The sequence below is a fragment of the Lygodium microphyllum genome, chromosome 5 (assembly GCF_053477565.2).
Source record: "Lygodium microphyllum isolate KBCC chromosome 5, Lygodium_microphyllum_v1.1.10, whole genome shotgun sequence".
NCBI lineage: Eukaryota > Viridiplantae > Streptophyta > Polypodiopsida > Schizaeales > Lygodiaceae > Lygodium > Lygodium microphyllum.
The window spans coordinates 36,509,702-36,521,358 of NC_141139.1; the positions used below are offsets into that span (position 1 = coordinate 36,509,702).

The 11,657-nt window shown below is 40.2% G+C and overlaps 1 protein-coding gene across 3 annotated transcripts; it reads left to right on the plus strand.

Annotated features, from left to right (window-relative positions):
• The first annotated feature begins 2,744 nt into the window (after positions 1–2,744).
• On the plus strand, positions 2,745–11,150 carry LOC148035691 (U4/U6.U5 small nuclear ribonucleoprotein). 3 transcript variants are annotated; one of them, XM_087677700.1, is made up of 3 exons: positions 2,745–3,566; positions 3,654–3,800; positions 10,947–11,150. In XM_087677700.1, exon 1 carries the CDS (start codon positions 2,797–2,799, stop codon positions 3,355–3,357), a length of 561 nt encoding a protein of 186 aa, XP_087533826.1. In that variant the 5' UTR covers positions 2,745–2,796; the 3' UTR covers positions 3,358–3,566; positions 3,654–3,800; positions 10,947–11,150. The 3 variants fall into 3 exon arrangements, with proteins under 3 accessions (XP_087533826.1, XP_087533827.1, XP_087533825.1); XM_087677701.1 differs by lacking the exon at positions 10,947–11,150 and adding an exon at positions 10,241–10,484; XM_087677699.1 differs by lacking the exon at positions 10,947–11,150 and having other exon boundaries at positions 3,654–10,523.
• Positions 11,151–11,657: the final 507 nt, after the last annotated feature.

Consider the following 11,657-nt stretch of genomic DNA (forward strand, 5'->3'; position numbering starts at 1 on the left):
CAATATTCTTATTGTTTACTTCTTCTATAAAGCAAAACACTCTCTACATCAGAGCATTAATACACTACTATTCACAAAGTGTGAAGCACTAGAGTGTACAATACAACTGTTTGCTCTCAAAGAAACCTCTCAAAACTAAAATTTTGCATGGGTATCCATGAAACTGTAGTGAATGAATTAATAAATGTAGGCAAAAGTTCAAATGCAAAGCTCACACTGTGAGGTATATCCAAGTAGTAATCATGATATGTAATGCAACTAATAGTGCAAGATAGGCATAAAGCACTAAGGTACCAAATGTTGTTAGAGACCCAAAGCTATCATATACATAGACACAATTTGAAGCAAACAAGTCCCATGTACATAAGCCAACTATGCACAAGAGGATTCCAAAGGCAATAGAGATTCACCAATCTACAACTAACTCACTACATATGAACATTGAAGCTCAAGTATATAACCAAGCATGCATCCAAAGGCAACAAAACTGTCTAACATACCAAGTGAGCATATATACATAGGCAAGAGACTTCCACTGCCTCAAATAAACCAAGATTTGCAATGAAAAATGTCAAAGTGCTCCCATGGAAGTAAATCTGGAATGTTAAAGAGCAAAGCAAGCTTAATACATATGTCTCATAACATCCAAGTGCTCCAATACATCTTCAATGTTAGGGAGGATGCTAAGCAAGTGACCAATGATGTTGGAGTTCAACAGAAGTTGGAGAAGACAATTCAATTAGAAATGGGGGGTGGCTAGATACATGTAAATCTTGCCAATAGTCGCTAGTTGTTTGTTGATATCTCTAAGCTCAATGACCACTTGGCATGGCTCAAAGCAATCTCTAGAGGGTTCTCAGCAAGCCTAGAAGGTGTGGACATGATCAGGGAAGCAACGGGACTAATGCATACCTCAACGAGTGACAACTATGAAAATTGTAAATGAAGCTCTCTTCCAAGGTTGAAGTGAATATCAGTGAAGCTCCTTGAATGCTCACTTTGATATTGGTTGAAAGGTGGAGTAGGAGTGAGATCACAAGTGGAAGCAAAAGGAAGCAAGGGCTACGAAGGTCTAAGAGAGGACAAGATGGTATGTGGGAACTCAAAACAATCACAGTCTGTGTCATGGCTTCCTTTATTCTATTGTCATAGAAGAATCAAGAATAAAGTGGCAGTGATGGGTGATTGCCACCTGTAGTGTACATGTGTACAAGCACTATGTATAGAGTAAATGTAGTTAGCTAGGCATAAGTAGCTATTAACCCCCGAGATTATTGTATGAGAGGGGGAGGCTACTCTTGCTAAAGATCTAAGGCCCCTTGCTATGCCATCCATCAACTCGTGTGACCTCTACTTAAGTGAGGTAACTATAATCCAATATGTATATAGCAACTTTAACCCACTACTCATGGACTCTAGGGGACAAAATATGCCATAAGGCTTTTCTAAATTCTTCAATTATGACACTTTATCACACTCTACCTATTTGGGGTCGTCTCTCAATCACTCTCCCATTTTTTCCATATAAACATGCATGTGAATCGAAAGACAACTTACACAAATGTTTTGAGAGTGAGAAAATCTCACCTATTATACCTTCTATACATTGTTGAATCCAGATGTTGTTTGTCTATCCACCTATAACCAAATTATTGTTGTGTTGTTGTCTGCCCAACTATCTCCTCATGATGGTGTGCAAGACAAATATTAACCATTAAGTAGATCAAAATGTCATAGAACCAACAAAATAAGCCATGTAAGTGTTCAAATACTACATTGATAGATTCAAAAGTAACTAACATTTTGCATTCCATAAACAAAGTACATTATGAAACTGGTACTCTCTAGATCATGATACTTTGATTGATTTAAAATCAATTAATACTTTGCATCATATAGAATTGCTTTTGCAGAGAACTATGCTTCGTCATCTTTCACTTTCATTTGTCTTTTAAGATTTAAGCATTCTGTGTTTGATAAATTTTTGTAACATTATTTCCGTTTTGATGTCCGCACTACTAGCATCTGGGAAGTTTAAACCATGGCACTTCTGCAATGAATTCACATGATTATAAAATGCACCAAGAGAAGGTGGAATAACATGATGTAGCTAGAAACGTCACTAGTAAGGTTGTTGCAATCAAGAGGATTCTTATAGCACATTTTTGAAAATAATTTAGGATGTGTGCATTTTTCAAACATGGCATGCATTTGAAGATTTGTCTTGCATTTATGAGGATGCACTAGAACTTTTCCATACATGAAGACATTTCTACTTATTACTAACATAGGCTTTGGATTATCACTAAAGTGACGGAGCAGTGAGCAACAAGTGACAAAGAAGGAGGTGTTAAACGGTCTTCATGAGGCTCATAGAAGCCACATCAATGAAGACATCTCTCTCTCTGCGACATGCATGCTACTGAATCTTTACTTAAGTAGGCTTGTGCCAACACGCGGCAAGGGATGCCCTTACAACGATTTTTAAACACATTTTTTGAATAACCCTTCCAAAAGGCAATGGACACGTGGCAATGGGGCCCACCACAAGGTTGGAGTCCAAAGACACATGGATGATGCTCCCATGCACCCACATGCCATCAAATGACCTAGAAGTCATGTGCATTTGGATGGTCATTTCGCATGACCTCATAGTGGCACATCTACCCTACCTTGAGCAGCACAGTTTTATATTTCACGATGATGTAAATATCTCGGTGGCGCCACGTGGCCTATAAATACCCCAACGATGCCGAAGCATGAGCCGCACCCCTGGTAACTGCGGTTGCCCTAGCCATGGACTCAGACCGAAGAGACCGCGATCGAGAGAAAGACAGGGGCCGAGAGCGCGACAGAGACCGCGATCGGGACCGCCACAAGGACGTCCGTCACGTCCGAGGCCGAGACAGAGACAGGGATCGTGACAGAGACCATGGCCGCAAGGCAAGCAGGCGCTCCCGTTCTCGCTCGCCAGATCATCCTCGCCGCAGGCGCTCCAATTCGAAGTCAAGGTCTCGCTCCCCCAGCCGCAAAACAGGAGACAAGGCCGGCAAGCTTGGCCCGGAGGGGAAAGATCCCCTCTCGAAGAAAACAGATGGCCACACAGCAGCTATCGTTGCGGAATTCGTCGATGGAATTGCAAGAGAGCAGCAGGAGAAGACGACGCAAGAACCTGATGAAGAGGAGCTCATGATGAAGAAGCTTGGGATGCCTACAGGATTCAGTACCACCAAGGGGACCTGTGTTCCCGATGCCAACCATTCTGGCATCAAGTTCAATTCAAAGCGGCAACCACGGCAGTACATGAATCGAAGGGGTGGTTTTAATAGGCCCCTTCCGGCTGAATCTAGCAGATGAACTCCGTTGCTGCATGGCAGCTCACAACTTTTGTCCACTCTTCTTGAAATAGTCCATTCAAGCACCCCTACAGGATGAACTTCTTCTGTTAGATCCTTGGCTATAACCTAATTTGATGACATGTACTGTACCATAAGGAAGCCACTTGTTTCTGAAATTGGGTGGCAATTTGCATATCCCTGGCCATGACCTCAAATATTGATCTTAATGTAAGTGTCCCCTTCTTCGTCCATGGGCTAGCATTTATAGTCAAGCTTGTAATGTGTATTAACAGGTGAGGATGAATAATCCATCAGGTATGGCAGCAAGCCTGCCAGTTCACTGCTAAGGTGGAAGCAACACTATGCAGACATGGGGCGACTGATTTGCTGATTGCAGGCAGTCTTTTGTGGTGCGTGGGTGAGTTATTGAGGGTCTCATTTCAGCTTCTTTTGGCTGTTGAGGTATGAAAACTTTAAACTTTTGTAACTGTTTGTGATTTTGCATGAGCTTGCAAGGACTAGTAGTGATATTCATATGACAGTCTGAATTGTTTTCTCATAGCTTCTTTTTTTAGGCATTTCTCCTTGGATTTATTTATTTTGTATGATCAGTACAACTGGTTTCTGGAAGATTCAAAAAACTTCCTGGAAGTCTTAGTAATATAAAAGTATCTGACCTGCTGCAAACTTCATGAATGAGCTGCAAATTAAATTGAATCAGGGATCTATATTCGTAGGTTGTTAACAACCTCATGTAAGGTAGGATGGCAGTTGATGGACATGGTTGTATTCTTGTATCTCAACTTTCAACCAAATTTTCTTTAAAAATTGTCAGTGAAGGTCTTGTTAATTATTGTTTGTTAAGCTCTCTTGGAAAGAGGACCTGAAATATTAATCCAGTCTTGACACGTGGAACAAGTGTTGGGGATGGGGATAGAAATTGCCATCCTTTGTCACCATGAAAGGGGGCTCTAACATGGGGACAGGATGGGGATGGGATGGGATTGGGACAAGAAGTTAGGGCACGACAATAATTGATGGACATGCTTGTAACCTTGCATTTTATGTTTGGACCAACTTTTCGAATTTGACCAAATGCTAGGAATATTTTCACACTTTTCATGTGTTTGTGTCTCATCATGCTAACATGCTTTAGGGGCATCATATAAGGTTTAATTAGCTCATGCTAATTGTGAAAGCATTTCACTAGTCTTGAAATTTGTAATGCCTAAAACATATGAGATGTTTCTTTGAAACACGAAATGCTTTGAGTGTAATGGCTGATTGAAACATGATTTGCAAATGAAAGGAATGGCTCTTCTTTCTTTTATGAGAGTTTTTCCACACACTTCTATACAAAATGTTATTGGTTTTGTGCACCTCGAAAAAAAAAGATATCATTTGTTGACATGAAATAATTTATATAGCTTAAATGTGTAAGTTGTAACTTGTTGCTTATAAACCAAGTTGTCTCATGTGTTTTATTCAATTGTTTCACATGGCATCGCACTTGGGACTTGCCTAGAGGTGAAACGTTTCAAGGTGAAACACAATGTTTTAGGGGTGAAATGTATTGGTGGTGAGATGTTTGATGATTACCTTGAGCTACTCGGTGTGTAGTTGAGCGAATATAAATGAGGGCGTTGGGCCTTGTTACTCACTCTCTTTTCTTCAAATATCAAGATACTCTTGTGAGTTTTTCTCTTTGAGTTTCACACTCTTGACATCTCGTGTTTTTGAGTGATTCATATTTCATTAGCTTCTTAGTATTCATCTTTATTCTAAGCTATAGAGAGAAGGAGGATCTTTTGTTGAACACAATCCTCAACTAGGCATAATGAGTTTTAGTTCAAAGCTAGGGCTTGTCTCTGTATATCAATGTGATTTTAAGTATCGATCTTCTAATGGTTTCATTACCTAGTCAACTTGTCATACTAGGGTCTTTATTCCATTGACACTTGCTCCTCCCTTAGATTCGCCATCTTAAACTTTGTGTCTATCTCTTATTTGGTTGCCTATTAAGGCTTGTTAGATATTCTTTCATTTGACATGTTGTTTGTGATGTTGACTATATTTGCTATGTCATTAGGTCAATCAATAACAAGTTTTATCATGAATCAAATTGGTTAGGTGGTTCTCTCTCTCTCTCTCTCTCTCTCTCTCTCTCTCCCCGCTCTCAGTGGTATTTAGACGGAGTATTGCACGACTTCGAACTTGATCACACACTTTATTGATCGAGATAGGTGCATGGAGTGGACAGGCAAGAGAGACGAAGTTATGCAAGCTGTGTGGACTACAGAGTGTAGAATGAGAGGAGCACATGATTATGACATGCCCAGCATATGCACACATACGGGCTGACTTTGATATCCTTTTATAGGGGCCACTTCAGCAGTTTTTGACCACTACTCCTATATCGAAGTTAGTGGCTCTCATCACCCGCATGTTACGCTTTTGGAAGAACCATGCTGCATATCGTAGCTACCCTTTCCTACCATGGGGGAGGAGAATCATTGTATATCTGGAAAGGTCCCATTGGTCATAATTTGGCCTTTCGTGGACGATAATAAACTACTCTACTCTACTCTACTCTACTCTCTTCACTACTCATGGAGCCACTTTCCTTTTGTTTCCTCTCTCTCTCTCTCTCTCTCTCTCTCTCTCTCTATTAGTTGTTTCTTTCTTGCTCTCCAAATAATATTTCAAAATATAATTTGATCTTTTGAAGCAAGGCCTTATTTTTTTGAATTTTGTATAATTCTATGTAAGACAAAAGCTAATATATGCTTTTCTCTCTTTATCTTTGCGTACCTTCATCCTTTTCATTTTTTTTTTCAATAACTACTTTAATTGTGATTTTTTAAGTTTCTTTGAGATCTCTTGACTTGTAATGTGCTGACGATCTCAACATGTGGACTCTGTGCATTTCTCTCTACCTTGAAAGGCTTGGATTAATGATTCATACTTATAGTGAAATGTCATGTATAAGTCTAACTTAAAATGTCTAGTAGTATATGGGGCATCAACAAAAATAACACTTGCACAAGATAGGTGCACATGTGAGATACATGTTTCATGTTACAAAGAAATGTCCTTTATACCTACCATAATGTTGAGAGCTTTGTTAGTGTGTATTCACTTGGAAACGTGCCTCAAATCAAGGTTTGTGTGACTTGTAGTGAGGTCATAAAGGAGCTCATGTGATATTTAGTAGTAACCACACTCATTGGAGGATGTTGTTCACCAATATATCCATTTGTTGGATTCTCCTATTGATGCATTCAATGTGTTCCTCCTAACTAGATGGTCAATGTCAAATGAGTTTGAGAACCCATTTTTGAGTGGAGACTCCATATACAATCCATATCATTGAACCTAGTGTCCCATAATGCCAATATTTCACATCTCTTTTAATGAGTGCAGTAGCAAAAGTACAATCGTGGCTCCATACTATATCAACATTCAGCTATTGGAAAAGTTGCTTCTAACCAAAAGACTACATTGCTCTAACCAAAGAATTGCTTTTCAACTTTCCATGCATAGTACTCAAAGTGTTGGTTCCAATAGAACATCATGTACCTAGCATATGCCTTACTTCCTAAACAACAACCACTCTCTTGTGGGAGTGGGTTGAGGGACACAACAAAGTGTCTCAATAAAACTAACAAATGAACATAATAAATTGCAAATGAGAGAACACACATTGAAATCAACTCAATGAAAATTTGAGTAAGTTGAGGGACATTAAAGGAGAGAGTCATCCTTTAGAGCAGATCCCAAAAATATCAAATCACCAAATGCGAAGTCTAATGTAGGTAGCTAGGCAACATTGATGATGAACCTATCAAACACAACAATGCTAGAGTTGATGATGAATGTTGAAGGGGGGCCGCACTCCCAGTCAACTTTTGGTGGGTATAACTAACTGCTTGTGGTGACCAAGAGAGATTGGTGATGAGAAATGGCAGCTGCCGAAGATGTGAAAACGAGATATTTGGGATGAAAGAGTGGTCTAGTCCATGACACCTTCAGAGCCTTTTTTGAGCCAATGGTCCTACTAAGGCTCTCGAGTTTCATGATTCAAAAGCTTGAGGTATAGCTCAACTATAAGTCTTTTGGGCCTTTTTTCACATAAATAGGTCCATGAGACCATAAATTTACTAGGATTGTAGCAAAATGGAACAACAGGAAGAAGGGAATGCTTGCTACATCCATGGACATCTAAGATGGGTGCACACAACATTCTAGGCTCTCTAGGGTGTTGTATGTCACCATCACGCAGGACGATTTATAGCCTAGTTGTTGAGTTGTGTCAACCTTGCTCGTGGTGAACACCTTGACCATAGTTGCCTACCAAGATCCCAAGTTGCATGGGGATAGTCCACTTGCTGGAATCACTAGTTGCCATAGCCCCCTTCAACCCTCATCATCAACTCCATTGGGTACATAATGGAGTGATCTTCATTGAGTGATGTTCATTGTAGATGGATGTAGCAACAATCATAGAAGATCCGTACATGGGCTTGTGGCATTCCATGGTGAGATGTATTTGTTTCATGGCATGATGCTTTGGATGTAAGCAAGATGTTGATATACTTGCCCATGAGTGGATAGATGACAAGATGGTCGGCGGGTGTGAGAGTGTGGTGCTGTTGAGGGGCATTATTACCACACTACAGTTCCTTTGTATGGCTCATTACCTTGTAGATGTTCTGCAACCATGTATTGCAAGGTCTACAAGGTTATGGGCAGGGATCAATATGATGAGATCTGCAACTTATGTGTGACATGGTGGGATGCTTATCGGTCTCCTTTGCATCAGCTGCATTCATGTTGGACCCCATATCACTTTGCCTCCAAGAAGGGTAGCAGCCTTGGTGTGCAGAAGGCCAATGATCTTGTCTTTACCAGTGAAAAGTTGTGTATGATTTGCAAAAGTGGGATTGCAAAGGCTGATCCCTTTTACGTAGTAGGAGATGGAGTAGTAGGAGGAGCAGATAGGGGGGCATGTCGTTGAGCTTCGGGAGGGAGTTGAGGAGGCAGTACGGGAGGCCATAGATGAGGTGGGAGGTGAGGATACTATCATGGACATCTTGGAGGAGCCCAGCAGCCCTCCAGGCTTGCATGTTTGTAAATGTAGCTTACGGCTTTAGAGTGCTATCCATGAGCCTTGTTTTGAGAGCTTGACTTGATATTTGTATCTATTGTAGGCCTTGCCTCTTGGGCCTTGGCTCCTTCATGATATGTGCTTCAGCCTTCAGGCATTTATGGCTCTTGAGTTTTCATGCGTTAGATTCTTTTAGTAGCAATGTATTTAGCCCCCATAAGCAAGAAAATATTTGGAATCGGAAAGAGAGTGCAAGAAGGTGAGAGTCATGCAGTTAGTTAAAGGGAATTGAAAAGGCTCTTGAGTTTTTATGCTTTTGATTCTTTTAGTAGCAATATGTTTAGCCCCCGGTAAGCAAGAAAATATTTGGAATCGGAAAGAGAGTGCATGAAGGTGAGAGTCATGCAGTTAGTTAAAGGGAATTGAAAAGAAATAAAGAGTATAGACCTGTCCCATCACCTGTCCCATCATGACCCTGAGAGTTGCTACTGTTGTCAGCTGTCAGTTGTTTCTCTTTATGTCAGTTGTAGCTTGGGCTTGGATTCTGGAAGTTCAAGGTGAGCTTGAACCATAATGAAATAGCACAAATCCTATTTGTTCTCTGACAATATAGCAGCATTCTGGCACATTGGCCATGGCTGTTCATGATTAGATGCTTTGTGGCTGTCTGGCAAGGACTTAAGGTAGAAGATCTAGCTGTATTTTACTGAGGTTTGCAAATTGCGTGGTAGCAATGCATGTGATTCTGTATCCCACTTGTCAAATAGCAGAAAAGTCAACTGCCGAGGGTATATAATACACTAATAATACTAACACATTAGCTGTGAACTGTTCATGATTTGGTGTCTTGAGGCTGTGTGGCAATGATTGGTAGAGGAGTCAAGGTAGAAGATTCAAGTCTTGGTAGTAATGTTTTACTGAGGTTTGCATGACAGCACTGTGTGTGACCCTGTCTAGCAGAAAATTTTCCATCCCAAGGTGGATAATACACTATTGACTGTCTACATGCACGAGATGAACTTATGACCATGGATTTGACAACTGGGTCAGGAATGAGCCTCCTGATTTTGAGGTTGCCTCAACATTGTACTGGAAGCACAGCTCAGGAACAAGCAGGTGAAGGGGGGAACAGCCAGCTGAACAAAAGAGTCAATTGCTCTTAAGTGATGATAGCTATTATGTAAGACAGATGGATGTGTGAGTGTTTGCCAATGCCAATGGGCCTTCTGCTAGATCTTTTATGCCCTGATTCAAAGAGGGATTTTAAAGAAAGGAGGCCTTCCACACTGACCTGAATGAGGTCTTTATTGGTGAGACTGCAGAGGGGCTAGAGCTAAATAGAGGATGTCTATGGTGCCAGCTCTAGACCAGGTCTTGGCTGCTTCCACGTGACTAGTCAACTGGATATGTATATTCCTTATCTAGGGAGATGTGAGACAGGAGTGAACTTCTTTGAGCTGGAGAAAATGGTCTTTCATTTCCATAGCATCTTGGAAATTGTGGTATTTTGGAACTTGAATGTAGAATGTTGCTGATACATGAAGTATGTGACCTTGTTTGTCCAGGGCAAACAGCTAGTGCAGTTTATCCTGTGAGAATTTTGCGCGCGCGCACGCGTGTGTGTAACATCTTGAATGTTCACTTCGGATTGCCTTGCGCTTGTGTGCTATGGAGTATTTACATTTTCTGATTTGCTCTTTTGATCTTTTATTGCTGCATCAACTGCTGCTAGAGAACGCCTTTTGTGGTTTATTCCTGGTTTCTTAATATTGGCTTATGGGTTAATGCTATGCAGAATTGGCACTTCATGTCTCGAATGCTGAAACCTGTAGATCAGAAGGGTAGAAATCCATTAGTGGAGATACATGTATCCCCATCCAAGCATGTTGCTTCATACACATATGTGCATATGTGTGCTTTTCATGTAGTAAACATTCAGTATTAAAAAATCAGTATTTCTATTTGTATGTGTGCTTTTTGTGTAGTAACATTTGGTATTCCAAAACTCTCTCTCTCTCTCTCTCTCTCTCTCTCTCTCTCTCTCTCCCCCCCCCCGTGTCCCTCAGGCTTACACGTGTATGTTGTCTTCTTTTTGTTTTTTTCGGGGTGGGGGGTCTTCAACAAAGAGTGGGAACAATTTGGCAGTTGTAACACGTGGCATGGAAGATAAGGACCCAGCATAGTGACAAGTAAGGTCAAATGAAGTTGGAAACCAGTGTAGGCAAAGCATTATACCTGAATCTTGCAAGCCTTATAAAGAGCTCATGCTTGAAGTAGGTGTATTTCCATGCCTTTCATTTGTTATCTTTTGGCATACCAAATCGGATTGCTATGAAGAGCTGGAAAGGTTGCTCTAAGGATGTCAATGTGGCTCTCTCTATTCTCCTAAAGAAGTAACATTAACATTTAAGAGTGGTCGTTTGAAGTGTACTTGTGAGGGACTTGAAACGCAAATTGTTGTAATGTACTATGGTGGTCTTCTTTTGTCTGCCTCTAAGCAGGTGCAAAGGCATGCAGTGATTCTTTTGAGAGCAAGCTCTTTGAAATATTGGGTCTTTTTAGGTGAACCTTATTTATATGCGGCAGGTTCCTTGTTTAATAATTATTGATGGTTAAAAGTGATTGACAAATGTAACCCTCTTTTATAAAAAAATGATCCCAGCTATTCTACAGTTATCGTAAATGTTAAAAGTCCATTGGTAGCACTTAACATGATGAATTTTCGAATATCATAATGATCCCAGCTATTCAACAATTATCTTAAATGTTAAAAAGCCCATATTGGAAGCACATAACATGATGAATTTTGTATGTATGTGGTGAAAGTAGTACAATTGTGGATCAACCGCATGCTAATATTCAAAAATCAGAGCTTAAGCAAGCAAACAAGACTACGCCAATTCGTTGACACACTATGGGATGATTGCTTGATGTGTAAAGACTTATGTTACTTGGTTGAGAGGTATTAAGTGAATAGTTATCAATATAAAACATTACCAAACAAGGGATTGTATTTTTACTTATTTTTGTCAAATGGGGTTTGTCTAATTTTGTTGGCCATCATGGTAAAAAAAACTTCCTAGTTTCAATCAAATCATGAAATAACGTCAAAAACAAATTATAGACTTGAAAAATGTATTTGGACACATTGGGAAATAAAGGCAACTTACAAGAATTGACATTGTATTCAACTTGGAAGTTGGGTTTGAAAA